General features: G+C 38.0%; 1 protein-coding gene across 2 annotated transcripts in view; it reads left to right on the forward strand.

Annotated features, from left to right (window-relative positions):
- The window catches only part of LOC106873219 (uncharacterized), a 153,583-nt gene that overhangs the window by 47,750 nt on the left and 88,695 nt on the right, over positions 1–17,138 (forward strand). Inside the window, exon 3 of one of the 2 annotated variants that reach the window (XM_089348311.1) lies at positions 5,016–6,932. The exons of the other annotated variant lie outside the window; for it this stretch is intronic. Within the exon in view, the coding sequence (XP_089204437.1) occupies positions 5,016–5,165 (150 nt within the window). The 3' untranslated portion in view covers positions 5,166–6,932. Of the gene's footprint in view, positions 1–5,015; positions 6,933–17,138 lie in introns of those variants that run through there. 2 annotated transcript variants of the gene reach the window in all.

Raw genomic sequence — 17,138 nt, forward strand, 5'->3', positions numbered from 1 at the left:
AAATAAGTCATCTCGTTCGTTGACGACTTTCTGATGTTCAGAGATTCCTGCGAACATTTGTCATGTCGTATCAAAGACGCTGTGATGTTAGATTGAGCTACAACTTCGCAACTAGCATCGCAGAAGTTGCATTGCAATTTTCAAGACTATCTTTGAGCGTCCAATAACACAGTACTTGTTCCACGTCCCCGCGTTGTTGTTTTTCCTTGCTTGTTCTTGTTTGAATTGACTAATATATATATATATATATAAAATTTAGATTCAGGTGAATATGGCACTTAAGTTTAGGCACCAGAATTAAGTATGGTATTATCCAAATAATTTCAAAATAAGGTGATTAAAGTCAAAATAAGCAACAAGGATATTCAAAGTTAATGCAGTACGATCGTTTCATGCAACTCCATTTAATTAAGCAATGTGAACATTACATCAAATATAAATGCTCATATTGCTTAATTAAATGGAGTCGCATGAAACGATCGTACTGCATTAACTTTGGATATCGTTGTTGCTTATTTTGACTATATATATATATATATATATATATATATATATATATATATATATATATATATATATATATATCGTATTTTTCGGCTTAGAAGTCGACGTAGTTGTATAGTGAGAATTTTCAAACATTGCCACCATGTTTCTAAATCCTGTTGCATTTCACATGGACTTTTTGGTCCTCCAATGTCTTCCTGGTGTATAAGTCGGCCTACCATTTTGGGCTGCAAATTTTGATCTGAAAAATTCGACTACTACACCGGAAAACACAGTATGTGTATTATGTACACACAAACACACACATATATATATATAAACATACACATACACATGCGTCATGTTAGCGTATATATTTCACTCGTTTAAATACACCTGTTTTATTGTATAGTCAATGAATGCTCACCATTATAGTCACCTTTTATTTGACACAAGTCAAAAGAAATGAAAGAATATAAATATTTGTCATAGCATAAAAGATGTCCACAAATATTCAGTGTTTGTGGAAAAAAACCTCACAAATGACAAAGGAATGCTTTCTTTATCAACCCACACTGACACACACACTTTTATGGCAACACAAAATACCAGGACTATTATTCTTTGCTCATATTTTATGTTTCTAGATTTTTCTGTCTTAAATAATTTCTTTTTCCGGAGAAGTTTTGACCGGTTTTATTAATGTTTATTTTCGTCTCTTTTTCTAAACAAAATACACAGTTAGTTTCATTTGCCAAGCTACGCGGCGCCACCAGCTACCTACCTGTCCAGCGAAGTGGGCCGAGAAATCCGCATTTTTAATGCGGCTGGTGTTGTTAGAATGTCGATCTCCCGTCTAATAACACAATGGAACCTGCCTTGACCAATACCGGCCCCATTTTGCGGTAACCGTCTTGGAATTTCCTGCATCTCACCATTCGGCTAAGTCTGAAGAGCTGGGTTTTTGTAAGAAGCCTACGAAAGTTAATGTCGTATGTGGCCGAATCAAGCTGTTTTAAATAACACACACACACACACACACACTCACACTCACACTCACACACACGCATACGATGTGCTTCCACACAGTTTGCGTCCATCAAGTTCACTCAAAGCATTGGCGACGTATGGCTACAAAAGAAGGCAATTGACTGAGATGCGTAGTTGAACTGAACCCGAAAGAGTGTGGTTACCAGGCGAATTGCTTAACCACACTGCCACGCCTGCATCATTAGCCACGCATATGGCGCATGTGTGCGTGCGAGAATATAAAACCGATTTGTTTGGTTGCTGGTTACAGTTAATGTACCTGTTAGCTTACTGTGAAACCTGATATTTCCGCGGATAAAACAGGTTTAGATATCCTGTGGAGGTCACAATTTAAACGTTTATACTTAAGTAACATCTGTAAGTGATAAGACTATCACTGCTTTACAAACACACACACACACACACACACACACACACACACACACACACGTTCGCTTCACTTCATATCCCCACATAACCATTCGGTTTTAGGTCTTTTCGAACAAAATTCTTCTTTATTTATTGTCTGTCTCGGACAACATTCCCATTGAAGATATCACCAAATGACAGGTTGGTCAGTATCTTCATCCTTACATGTTATTTTAGCCCCAGGTCGCGACTGAGTGAACGAACCTTGTATAAAAAGCTTCCCTATATACCTCCTGCCTTTTTCTTTTTTTTTTTTTTGCACCCGTTGTGGGCGCCGGATTACATTAACCATTTTGCTACCATATTCCTATTAAAAATGCATTACCTTTTTTTCAAATTATTTTGAAAATAATGCACCATTTATATCTTGAGAAAGTCATTGCGCCTAGAATAACAACACACGCACAGGTTCAATACCACCTCTTTCTTATTAGTCAATTGGTTATATATCTAATTAACTAATTAATCATTTATTTAATGTGCTAGTTAAACAATCAGTCGGTTGCTTGTTAGTCCAAAGTTCTCGCGTCGCTGTTTGCCAACCTTTTCAGTGAATTCCGCTCTCGCTCCATGGTTTACATGGTCTGCTCTCACCTGACAATTTATTAAAATAACAATTTATTAAACTGGTTTTGCACGAAATTCAAATGGTATCTCATGATTAAAATCACTTTGAAACTAGAGGTTTATATCATAGAAGCAGGGATAGCCTGGGATGGGTAACTTTTAAAAGGGTTTTATTCTTTTGTTTCATTCATTTGACTGCGGCCATGCTGGAGCACCGCCTTTAGTCAAACAAATCGACCCCAGGACTTATTCTTTGCAAACCTAGTACTTATTCCATCGGACTCTTCAGCTGAACCACTAAGTTACGGAGACGTAAACACACCAGCGTCGGTTGTCAAGTAATAGTGGGGGACACACACAAACATGCATACACACACACACACACACACACACACATACACATACAAATACATATGTATATATACGACGGGCTTCTTTCAGTTTCCGTCTACCAAATCCACTCACAAGGCTTTGGTCGGCCCGAGGCTATAGTAGAAGACACTTGCCCAAAGTGCCACGCAATGGGACTGAACCCAGAACGACGTGGCTGGTAAGCAAGCTGCTTACCACACAGCAATTTCTGCGCCTATATTCTTTTTTTTTTTAAAGCTGTAAAATGTAGATTGAGGGAGATCTGGTCACTACTTCATGAGTACGATGTACCTATTTGTAGTACTTATGCGTAATGTCTATATATGAAAGCTTATCCACTTTGGAACAGGTTCTTGTCAGCCGAAATGTTAAATGACTCGACTTGCCTTTATGAGTCCTCAATGGTAATAACGTAGCTCTTGGACTCAGATATTTGATGGAGGTGGTACCTACATCCAGTGGAACATGACTCTTCGAAGATAATCAGGGAATTGGAAAAAAAGAGTTCTTTGAAAACATCGGTTTCTGTTCGTAAACGTCGACCCTCTTAATGAGCGTGTCATTGCACTAATCCTTCGACTATCGCGGGTGATACGTTCTAAAACCCTCCGCCATTGGTGAAAATCCGGGAAATAGAAACAGTACTGTACTGTATATATATATATATATATATATATATATTATAATTTGCATATATCTATTGTATTGTAAATGAAAAACAACACCATGGAGGAATTGACGTAAGCTTAAATAATAAACCGCGATATGTGAACCGCGATACTAAGGCGGTGAGCTAGCAGAGTCGTTAGCACGCTTAGCAGCCTTTCGTCCGTCCTTACATTCCAGTTGAAATTTCGCCGAGATCGACTGTGCCTTTCGTCGTTTTCGGAGTCGTTGAATTAAGTACCAGTTGAACACGGGGACCGATATAATCGACTTACTCCTTCCCCCGAATTGCAGGCCTTGTGCCATAATTTGAAACCATTATTTTATGTCGTTTCGTCCCCTAACGAGTAGGACGGGGATTCGAACTCTCGCTGTCAAAATCTGACGTTTTTATTTACTGCTGTTTGGATGTTAGTTTTTAGGATTTCGAAAGATTTCTGTTTACAATGCAATAGATTTCCGTCGTGGCATTTGGACATTTATGGCTTTGATTTCCTGTGTCAGAGGAAATCATGAGAGGAAATAACTGGCATTAAGATTTGTTTTAAACACTCGCCAATTAATTTATTCGCATCGCTTCAATATTTGTATGGCGGGGTGGGGGGGTTATTTAATCAAGTATTTTTTACTCTTTGTTTTCAAAGTGGCGGCTAGCTTAGTTTGAAACACAAACTATGAGTCTTTTATGTACCCGTACTATTTGCTGAACGTTGCTGCCATCCGCCTGACAGTTTGAACTACGATAGATTGTTAAAGTCCTCCAATCAGTTACACCATAAGAAATACCGTTTCTAAAATGAAGACATTTAAAAAGAACAGCTTCCATTAATCTCAAACTTGTTACACACATACACACACACACGCACGTATATATATATATATGTACGTATATATGTATGTATAATGTGTTACAATGTAGCTATTTATTGCTATATTTCTTGTATCAGGCATATTACATGAGATGAAAGAATTCGTTTGATAAAAGCGATATTACATTAAAGAAACTTGTTAGGAACGGGAATGGTGGGGATATTAAATTCTTCACAGATTCAATTTTCGCAGTTTGGGCGTTGTTAGTTCCATTTCTAATGAAAATTGACGACCGAAAACGTGGAATATTCCAGTAATTTCTTTACTGACACCCAACTCCCCCACCCCCTGCAAATGATCTAGACTTGAGATAGTCGCTTTCAACTCCAACTTTCCATTACGCTTTATATTGTATGAAATAAGCTACACACATACAGACGTTCATACATGTGTGTGAGGGTGAGAGAACCGAAATTGAATTGAGCGTTACCTATCAGTCAGACGAGGTCAAATTTTGACCTGTGACAGATATTGGATTGCATCTCTTTCCTTCCTCTTTTTCTACCACACACACACACACACACACACGCGCGCCACTGTAGTTCGATGGAGAAATAGAACTCAATCAATATTCAAGATTATGCTTGTTTTTATTTCAGTTGCCAACGGCAGAGTGGTTAGAACGCCGCAAAAATTGCTTTGCGTTCCGGATCTCTATGCTCTGGGTTCAAATCGTACCAAGATCAACTTTGCATTTCGTCCTTTCACGGTCGATAAAATATAATGCGAATCAAGTATTTGGACAATAAAGAAGCTAATTTTTGTAGAGATAATGATAGCTAAATGAACAGAGCAGAATATATTACTGGTATTTAATTTATCAGCCTCGCATTTAATTTATCAGCCATATTCCATTGATTGTCCATCAAAATATTTAGTTTATTATTCAGCTACAGGATAAGTGGTCCCGGAATGAAAGCGAATTTCGTTTGAATAAAAACAAATACCTTCGAATCGCTTGACACGAAGTTACATACTGCAAAACATTTAATTCGTCATAAGAGCGAAAACATATCAATAACTGAGATTACAGCACACCCTCCTTAACTTCCCAGCTTCGATCTCTGAACCTCGAAAAAGAAGGTTGAGTACTACAAGATATCGAGTCGGATGCTCCACCGAGTTTGGTACCCTGTTTCTACCGAAATATCAGTAACATTTTATTGCAAGTTTATTTAGAAGATCGGTATCACTTGACAGAATATTCTTTTAATTCTATTTCTTTTAATTCAACGTTATCCCAACATCTTTCCACCACGACCATCTCCTCCTCCTCCTCCTCCTCCTCCTACCTGTTTGGTGGCAATCAAACAAGTTCTTTTCAATATTGACACATAAAATCAACTTTTACAAAAAAAAAAAAAAAAAAAAAGAAAGAACAAACTGGGAAACAAATAAAAACAACAACAACAAAAACCTGAAGAAGCTATAGAAAAACGACGCAGAGGAATGCTCACATGCGAGAAACAAGCAGAAGGAAAGGGGTGTGTGGATGGGGGGAGTTTGCCAAATAAAAACGGAGAAGAAGAAAAACACAGAACAAAACAAAAAAGAGAAGTGAATTATAGTCTGAATATGTTTTTTGTTTTTATTTCTCATTATTTTAGTTGTTGTTTTTCCTTTCTTGTATTCAATGTTTTCTTTGTAATGAACCGCCAAACTAAGAGTTAATTTCTTGTCATGACGATATTGCGAAGAGATGTCTCAGTGAATTTGGCTTTTTACCACATTTAATTCCTTCACTCCTCTCACCGCTACTCTTGCTGTTGTTGTTGTTGTTGTTGTTTCTAAAATTCTTTAGGACAGAAATTCGTTTTCTCTTCGTCTCTTTCTTCATACAAGAGACTACGATTAATTAAATAAACCGAGAAATTCATGAGACAACGGCAGCGGCACTTCTAATTATTTTATCACTGATGCTGCTCCTGCCACCACCACCACCACTACTACTACTACTACTACTACTACTACTGTGGACTTAAACAGTATGTTTTATGAAGATTGCATAAGCACGATAGCATTTATACTAAGTTGCCATTTTAATAGGTTTAAATTTAAATTGAAGAAAATGACTAAAGAGTGTATGTATGTATATATGTATGTATGTATATATGTATGTATGTGTGTGTGTGTGTGTGTGTGTGTGTGTGTATGAATTCGCCTTTATGCGTTTGAGCACACACCATATTTTGCGGCCTATGGGACTCCTTTCGCCCCGTAAAACTCCGGATTCTATATGCGAAGTTAAGCCACTGCTTTTGTCCAAGCTACTCATTTCCTTCTGAATATACTCTGTAGAAAATAGGGTACATCAAATATTGCCCTTGTGTCTTCTATCCTATCAAACATGGTATTTGTGTATGCAAGATGTACATACGCACACGCTGGGTTTATACATTGAAATTGTCTTTTGTTTAATTTTTCAACAGTGAAAATGCATGTTATCATATCCAGTTTAAAACATGTCTTATGACTTAGTCACATTTTGAAGAGATGTCTACGAAACCTTTATAGGAATTCCATATATATATATATATATATATATATATATATATATATATATATATATATATATATATATATAAACAAAAAACTGTGTAAGACGTGTCTCCCCAACACACATTTTACTGAAGTATCAGTGACGTCATTACAAAAACGCATTAATAACCTTCGGATTGCATTAGCTTATTTCTCATTCATAAGATTGAAATGGTGGTTACCATAGCGATGATGTTATTATTGTTGTTTAACCCCAGGTCAAACCTAATTGTACAAACCTGTTATCAAAGATTGCTCCAGAAATGACCATTCTATCTGTTGAGACTGTTCTAGATCTAAATTATCTCTATTCTTGCCCTTCTTATGACAGTAAACTGCAATTTGTGGGAGATTTGGTTGCTATTTCTTGCAGGATCAACCTGCAAGGAATAGCAACCACATTGAACCAACGGGGGTGGAGGATCTCCTCTTGTCTTCGATATATTCTTGTTGCTCAGCCGTTGGTCGCCTCATGATTGAGTGGTCTTATTATAACAAAAGTTGTTCTATCCGTGACCATCCCGTCCTTCTTTAAAGCAGTGACTACATAGTCCAACGTATCCTTCATTTAAAACCCTAAATAGTGTATGATTTGATAAAGGTTTGGCTGTTTTTTCTAGCAGGTGGATTAGCCCCGTAAAGGTTCCCTCGCATCCACTTCGATAATCAGTCTCACTTCCAAATGTATTTTCGGTTGTAAAGCGAAAGCTGATGGTTAATGTTGGTTAAGAATGGTTGGTAGGAAGGATGGTTGTGGATGCCTAGGTCCATCGTAAACTTGAAACAAACTGTTGTTGAGAAGATTTAGTCAAGATGGTTTATGAAGAGACGGAAGGAAAATCGTTATATGTGAGAACAATATTGAAGGTGAATCACTAACAAATTCTAACGGCATTGGCCATTAATTATAAGAGGAATATTTATTAAAAAATAATAAAAACGATAGTTTCTACCTGAGATGGGTTATTAACGGAATATAATCTCAAAACTAACGCAGGAAAAAAAAAACCTGAAGCTTTTGCGTTAATTCTTGTAAAATCTGGTGTGGATTAGATGAAAGAACGATGTCTTAAGAGTGACTTGAAAAAATGAAATACAGCTGTGAAGGGATTAGTTGGTGGCGTGTTAGGTTTTACGGCAGACATGACACTTCTACGATATTTATGTAAGACGTTAAGAAAATGAAAATCAGTTTTAGGATATTATTTGGAGTGGAAACAGAAGGGTGGTGGGGAGAGCGCTGTTAGTTTTAGTCGAAGTGTTTGTTCTGTTTAATGGTTTTTAGTGTAAACCGAAACCCTAACCGAAAAGGTGTGTAGTTTTAACCTTTAATCCCAACAGGCTTACTGTTTTTTTTTTTCTACAACGACTCGATTAAAAAAAAAAATTCAAAGTGCAAAATTCAAAGAGAAAAGAAAAACAAAAAAACCCTAAAAAAACCTCAACGCTCTTGTATGTTTTAGGAACATCTTTGAAGAAGTAGTGTAGCGTCCTTTAGATGATGTTTGGTGGGGAGAGGAGAAACGGGGCAGATGTGTGTGGTTGCGAGGGAATGTGTGTGTGTGCATATAGAGAGAGAGACGAGGTAGGCAAACAGACAGACGTAAGTTAGACAAAATGAAGGAGAAAGTCAGGTAGACGAAGCGGGACAGACAGACTAATAGGGAAGATAGATAGATAGATAGATAGATAGAGCGAGAGTGAGTGTGTGTGTGTGTGTGTGTGAAAAGAGGGAGATGGTGAGTGCGTTTGGTCGTATGCTACAAATCTTGTGATCTTCGCGTGAGGAGGGTGTTTCCATATGTAAACTAATATTTTTCTTACCCAAAATAATCAGAAAATCTCTTTATATTCTTCATTAAGTTCTTACCAATGAATCACTTTATTCTACCAACGCTGCACACTGACAGCTTCAGTAGCCAACAGCAGCAGCAACAACAACATACTATGTCAAATGTTTCTACCATCTTATTTTAGGTGGTGAGGAATAACTTTAGAATGGTAAAAACTAAATTTGGGATGGGGTTTATAAGTCTTCGAGGAGTTATGAAGTATCTGTAGTAGTTTAGTTCTCGTGTCTGCTCTGAGCAAAACTATAATTTAAAAGCAATCCGCCTTTGGCCATTTTGCATTTTTTCAGGGTACCTCGGCCAGCGGTTCTCAGCTTTTTTAATACCTGGACCAGATCCAAAACCCATATTTTTTAAGGGGTCGTACAGTAAAACACAAGTCAAAGAAAAATTTATTTATTTATTTGTCGGGGGTCGCTGGAAGAATGGTTAAGGGCTGCATGAGGCCCTGGAAGCCGCGGTTTAGAATCGCTGATTTTTAAGTCGTTGGTGTTTAATTTATAGTAGATTTGGCTGCCTGTTATGATTAGCAGGCCTAGTGACCTACGTGAAGGGGCTCTGTCTGAGGTTTGCTGTGGTTCTGCCTTCGTACATTTAATTACGAGATTTCTATCACTAAAATACCAATTCTTTTCCATGGAACTGATTTGTCTTTGGTCAATTTATTAACAGGATGGTATGTAAGTAACCATAAGCTGTGTGATAGTGGCGCTGGGGTTCCTTAAGAGAGCTGTGTTAAAGGTTTTGCCCAAGGAACAAAGAAGTGGTTATGTGCGCAGTGTGATACGAACGCACAGCCTACCTGTTAATGCATTTTATAAATGAGACAATGTCTTCTGATTGTTCCATAACCTGTGTTCCCGTTGTTTGAATAATCAAAACAATCCTACTGTATTCAAGATGCTATAATCCAGTATTACATTTACATAGTTATTTTACTGTTATTCCTACCAAACCAACATTCACTGTTCAAACCTGCATTTCTTCATTTTATCCAAGCATTTACCAGAGAGCAACGACTCAGTGCTGTCGTTTAGGCAGAGAGAAATAACAACCAAATCGCCCTCAAATCATCTTAAATAAAGAAGAGGACATTGGGCAATATAATCCCGGATATATATACATAAAAAACAAAGTGTGGCGGTGACGTATAAAACTACTTCGATCACCACCACCACCAACAACAGCTATACTATCATCAGTTAAGAAAGTTACCGAACCTTTGTGAAGTCGATCAAGTATATTGCTAGTTGCGAGATGGATTTGAAACTATATTCAAAGAAGCTTGAAAAACCCAGTTTTATTTTATTGGGTTTCGATCGAAAAGAACCGAAAGTAATGAGGTTAGTGAATCCTTCAGGATTCTAGAAGAAGAGCGAAGTTAGATCGATCGGTCAATAAGTTTCTGTCTAACGAATGACTCACATGTTTATCGATGACTGACGAAATAACGGACAACCACGAGAGACAAATTGATTTAAAGATCTCTTTCGATATCCTCAACGGATATTACGTAATTCATGTATGTAGAATTACACACACACACACGCACATCTATTTATCTATCTATCTATCTATCTATCTATCTATCTATCTGTCTACAAGGGTGAACCAACAAGTAATGCCATTTTGTTTAGGACAGGTATAATTACCAACACAGGAACATGTATCATACATCAAAATGAAGCTGGTCCTCTGTGGATCACATCCCCACTTCTCAACATAGTCACCGTTTCTCTCAATAGCTATGTTGTAGAACAGAGGCCATTGTAATTGAGATAGGGGAGGTATAGGGGCCATTGTGTGTATGTGTGTGTGTAGAGCCTAGTGAGCACTCGTTCGTACTCACTCAGTGTACGAAATATTGTAAGTAAACTTTAGTTTCCGCCTGGACATCTTTTCAATATCTTTTCAACATATTGAACAGTGTGTCCGTGTGTCCGTTTATTTGCAACGGTTTGGACAAAGCAACTGAATCTATTTCAAAGGAAACTATTTCTTTAGACCAGAATATTTCGCAGATTCTAGGAAGAAAGAAAGAAATTCTTCACATTCAAAGCAGAAACGCTGTTATTCTTTCACAATTTTCAATTATATTTCCTTCTTTATTTCTTCTGTCAAATCTTGGTTGCTGCTGCTGCTGCTGCTGCTGTTGTTGTTGTTGTTGTTCAACTTGTTGTAATTGAAACATTGTGAGAATTACAGACGGTATTTTCTTCATTATGTGTCATTAAAATCTTCAGAATTCATTGGAAGCCATCATTGTTGTTATTATTATTATTATTACTATTATTATTATTAGAATACTTTTACTGTTGTTGATGTTAACACAAACGAAATTCGATTTTTCTTTGATATCTTCTTGTCTTTCGAAATGCCAATCATATGATGTAATTTTTTTTCCAAAATTCTCTCTTTCCTCCCCTCTCTCTATTTCTTTGCTCTTTTCCTCTCCTTCTCTTTCATTTGCTTACGTCCTTATCTCTCTCTCTCTCTCTCTCTCTTCCTCTCTCTCAGTCTGTCTTTCTCTTTCCCCCTCTCTCTGTCATACAATCATCCGAACCTCCCAATGACAATACACACACATCATTTAATATTTAAGACAACGCACCCATTTCTCTTCTCCCCACCCATTTCTCTCCCACCCTGCGCCCCCAGCTACCCCCTGTTTTGTTTTCCATTTCATCTTGTTTTGACTTTTTTCTCTTTCTTTGTTGTTCTTTCTTTCTTTTCCATTGCTTTCTTTTGTGGATCCTAAAATTCTGACAGGTTTGTTTGTTTAAAAACTTTCCCCATTTGCAATGATATCATCAATATTGTTTTAAGGAACAAACAACACCGCCGCCGCCCTCGCCACAACCTCCACCATCACCACCACCACCGCCGCTGTCAGCACTATTACTAACTACTCAAACTGCACTACCACCGCCACCACCAACACGCCCACCATCACACTCAGCATTTGTGCACCCCTTATCCCTCAATACCAACAAGGCTTTCGCCATTTTTAACACTAGACCATCACTGTTAGCACCACCACCATCACCAGCTTCAATGCCATGTACGCCATCCCTATCACCACCACTACCACCACCATCATCATTACCACCATCACTATCACTAGCCACACCGCTAACACCAACACTACCTCCATCATCATCAACACTATCACCAGCCACACCATTAAAGACCAACGCCACCACTACCACTATTGCCAACACCACCACAATAATAACAGCATAACGAAATAAAGAATGATTTATTATTAATACACTTGTTATTTCTTTCCCCAAACGATGACAACAACGACAGCGATGACGATGATAACAAGGAAAACGACGATGACAGCGACGTTTCGAACGATGGTGAGATTGACGATGACAACGATGCTAAAAATAACTATTTTTTCTTCAATCTTTACTGATAATTCGATAAAGTTTAATGATGAGAATGACAGATTTGACAACAGCGTCTTTGTATTTTCCCCTTTTCGATAGTTTTTAGTTGTTGTACAGGCGCATGCGTGGCTGTGTGGTAAGAAACTTGTTTCCCAGCCACATGGTTCCGGGTTCAGTCCCACTGCGTGGAACCTTGTGGCATTGTCTTCTACTATCGCCTCAGGCCAACCAAAGCCTTGTGAGTGAATTTGGTAGACAGAAACTGAAAGAAACGTCTACCAAATCGTGTGTATATTTATATATATATATGTATGTATATATATATATATATATATATATATGTATATACACATTTTCCATAGCCCGGCTATTTCGTACTTAATAAGGTCTTCGGCTCTTGTGGCCATTATTATTATTATTATTATTATTATTATTATTATTTTTATTATTGTTATTGTTGTTGGTGTTGGTGTTGTTTGCTCTTAACTATATTGATTGTCAGAAGAGATTGTCTTGATTATGACTGATCATAGAGCTGCTGTATCAGAGTTGACCTAGGGTTAAATAACAACAGAGCCAGGTTGTAAAGATCAGGACCGACCAGGAGCTAAACCACAATAGCAACAATGACATTCCGAACATCGAAATGTATTCCTTCTCTTTCAAGCCTCATTTTCCTAAATGAAAGATACAATAAACAAGTAAATATTTATTTGTTTATTTCCTGAAAAGCTAATTCGAGTATTTGATAAAATGGCGCCTTGAATTCGCTTTCCGTTGCTGACGTTGTATATTTTAAGGCAAGAAGTTAAAAACTATCGCATGCCTAATTAGGGGTTTATTATTTTCCCTTCCGTTGCTTGCTGATTCTGTTCAACACATACGTTCTTATGTTCTCGTTTGTTTTCTATAAACTCATGTTCGTGAGAAGTAATCAACAAGATAAAAATACTGGGCAATAGAAGTTAACCCCTTCGAATATTCATTCGATACTCAGTATCGTCCGTCAGCCATTGCAAGTATGTTTCATATAAGAAAAAAAAGAGAAGAAAAAAACCGTCAGTGTAAACCTGGGGCTATATCTAATACCAGGTCAGTCCTGAGTATATTACTGGTAGTTTACTTATATTATCGACTTCGAAAGAACAAAATGGCTTCACAGAGAAATATAGAAGGAAAACGGACAGGAAGGATAAAACAGGAAATAAAGCTGGCTAAATAAGGTCAATAGGCAGATAGAGATGCTGATAGACTGCCGGGACTTTCGTGTGTATGCGTACGTACTTACATGTATGTGTATAGAAACGCGCGCACGCACACACACACACACACACACACACACACACACACACACACACACACACACACACACACACACACACATTTGTATACATTCGTTCTTATACCTAATGTATGTATGTCTCCGAATGTTGTCAACGCCACACAACACAAAAAGTGAACAAAACGAAATGTCGTTCGCTGCCTTTTCATGGTTAAAGTAGGAGTTGGACCTAGTCTGTGGCTGGCCCGAGGCACAGTTTCAATCTACGGTCAGATCACTTGTACCGTCTGTGCCGCCGACGATGTGAATAAATCTCTGTAAAAATATTTTCTTTTTATTAAGACTCTGGAAGACACTTGTTGCGGTTTCTTGGTATCGCTTGTCGCACTTCTTAGTTCTTGACTACACAGCCGAACCCGCGATGTTATTTCTGCCGCAGTTGTTACCTTCGAGGGCAGTAATGGGCAACTCTTCGTCAACTGGGGGCTGCATCGTACCATTTCCAAGCGGGAGAGGGCCGCATGATATAACACATGCGCGAAATATTGACCCTTTTACACTAAATTCTTTGCAATTCTTCTTAATTTTATTTGTCTTAGTATGAAATTTGTAACATAAAGACTCGTCAAGGGCCGCAGGTTGCCCATGCATGTTTTAGGGTATGATGCAGATGCTGGTGTTATTTGTATTATAGATATAAATGTGGTTGGTGTTGTTGTTGAGTTTTCTTTTGTGTGTATGTTGCCGTAATTGCTGCGTCAGCTACGCAAAACCTTTTAACACTCGTTATGCATCAGTCGCCGAATATTGTGTATTCCATAATGTTCATGTATAACACTTATAGAATACAGTAGGAATTAGAATATATATTCGTATGTAAATATTCTTATTTGCAAGAATATTCTGGAATTCAATTAAATAAGTTAGATGCAGCTCGCGGCGAAAAAATTAAATCAATGTTTGTTATTGTGTGTTGAATTTAATAACACCTTCGCAAACAATTTAACAAGGAGATAACAATTTAATTTCCCTTTTCTTAAGAAATATTTTATGTTTAGGTTGGGGGTTTTAAGGAATATTGATGCGAAAAGGTTATTGAAAATATGTAAAATTGAAATGAAAATGTCTTTTAGTTCTTATAAAGTCACTGAAATCCGGATGACGATTCTGCTTTCATTATTTACCAAACACTTACCGATCAAAATAAAGAACCATTAAAATATTGGGACCGATGTCATCGGTTTGTGCCTTTCGTTGTGCCTTTCGTTGTGCCTTGTACCAAACTTAGAATATTTATCAAACACAAATCGACAGAACATAAAATCCTTAGTTTTCGGTTCATGTTTGTCAAATCCAAGTCTTTATAGAATAAAACCATGTTTTGGTTCAGTTTCGTAAAATACAAACTAAATATTACATGGATTTAGCAAAAAACCAAAGAAACTAGCCACATTTGCTTTTTAAATAAAAATATATAATCTTAACTCTTCACATTCTGTAATCCTTTTCAGACCACCACCTTAGAACTGAGAAAAGCTACTGAGATCAACCACACATATTTCTGACCCTCAAATAATATTTTTAGAGATTTCAAAATTTCTTTATTGCATTTGACTCATCTTTGCCTTTCAGCTCTCCGGGGTCGATAAAACGATGGATAAGTACTGATCAAGATAGGGGATAGATGGATGATATTGACAATTCCCGTCCCCAAATCCCGCCAAAAGTGTCGGCCTTTGCCGAAATCAAAAGAAAAAAACAATGATTATTCGTCTCTTATACAATGACGTCCACAAACACGTCCTGTTCTTGTCTCCATAGCAACAAGACATTCTCTCTTTACGAATTTTCGATTTAGTCTTTGCTGATTTGTTTCTTCGTTTAATAAAAATTCCTCCCAAGGCGGCGGCGAGGAGCTGGCAGAAACGTCAGCACGCCGGGCGAAATGCTTAGCGCTATTTCGTCTGTCTTCGCGTTCTGAGTTCAAATTCCGTCGAGGTCGACTTTGCATTTCATCTTTTCGGGGTCGATAAATTAAGTACCAGATGCGTACTGGTGATCGATCTAATCGACTGGCCCCCATCCCCCCAAATTTCGGGCCTTGTACCTAGAGTAGAAAAGTATATAAAAATTTCTCCCGTTGCACTCATGACTCGTCTTTATTTAGCCGTCCGCTCTGGAGACGCTGTCTCATCTTGTTTTTGTACTTATTTTGTGTTCTTGTTCTGGTTCGTCTCTCGTGTCCGTTCATTTCTGCTTCAGCAGCTTATATCGCTGACAACGCCAATTCGAACAGTACTGTCAGAGGTGTCGAAATTGGGGAGATATTTGGTCGATACCCGATGAGTGTTGAAGCAAGTACGGGTCTTCTGCGTGTGGTGGGTGTATTCCTGTGATTTCGTATGTTCTTTTGTCATACCCTTGTGCCTTATTAGTAGAGCAAAATAGAATTGACTGAGCATTCCACTATTTCTGTGTTTTATTCAATATCTTTGAAATAAAGAATGGTTATCTAGAGGAAAAGACTGTGATTAGATGTCACAGATTACAAGAACTGCGTATATATATGTGTGGAGCACTGACGTCAAGAAATAAATGTCACTTTATGTGGATTCTGTTAATTGGAAGTCTTTGACTTTCAAACAAATCCGGTTTTTAAGCTTATTTTTATCCATCACGTCTTTACTAGAACCTTGCAACTTATCTTCTTCCCATTTCTCGTGTGTGTGTGTGTGTGTGTGTGTGTGTGTTTCGGTTGTAAGGAGTCGTTCCTACTCCATAAATTAAGTGCCATTCTGACATCTAGTTTCTTCAGAGCCCCAAATCTTCTTGACTGGAACTCGAAGTGTCGCCCAACAGTTTCCACAACCAATCTTGGTCGTATTAACCATCAGACGAAACTAGGAAGTCCCAATCAGAAAGTGTTTTACAATAAATTTGACTCTCCTTTTCAGTGTTGAGTTATCTCATCTGGAAACTATCTGTTGTTATTTCTAAAATTTGGTTTACGAGAAAAACCTTAAATTCGCGCGCACACACACACACACACACACACACACACACACACACACACACACACATCTCTGTTTGTAAACGTATCTCTCTTCTAACGTCTGTATCCCTCTCACTCTTCTCTCTCTCCCTCTCTCTCCGCTTCTGTATTTCTTCCGTTTCTTCGTTTATCCCCCTCTCTTTTCAAGCTTTCTTTTTCTTTCAAACTTCTATATTTTCCCTTCATTTTTTTCTTCCCCTTCTCTCACTTCACACCTCATATTTCTCCAATCCTCCAAGGCATCTTATATTCACCTCCATCTCCTCCTCCTCTTCCTAATCTGCACTTTCCTCCTTTCTTCTGTCTCCCCTCTCCTCCAATCCATCACCAAGACATATAACCGCTTCTATCTTTACAGCTGCTACTCCCTTATTTACCTTTCTCTCCCTCTCCCTCCTCTAGTCTACATCTTCCCTTCCTCCTTCCTCTCACCACTTTACTCCATCATCACGACTTCGGCCGTTTCCACCACCGCCTCTTTTCGTCTCACACCCTCTCCGTCTCTTTCTCTCTTATTTCCATGTTTGGAGGCCATTGTGATTGTTAGCTGAGTCTCCCAATGTAAAGTTGTGATGGCAATCCTGCTGTACTGATTGGCTTTA

The sequence above is a fragment of the Octopus bimaculoides genome, chromosome 1 (assembly GCF_046866305.1).
Source record: "Octopus bimaculoides isolate indiv1 chromosome 1, ASM4686630v1, whole genome shotgun sequence".
In the NCBI taxonomy this organism is placed as follows: Eukaryota; Metazoa; Mollusca; class Cephalopoda; order Octopoda; family Octopodidae; genus Octopus; species Octopus bimaculoides.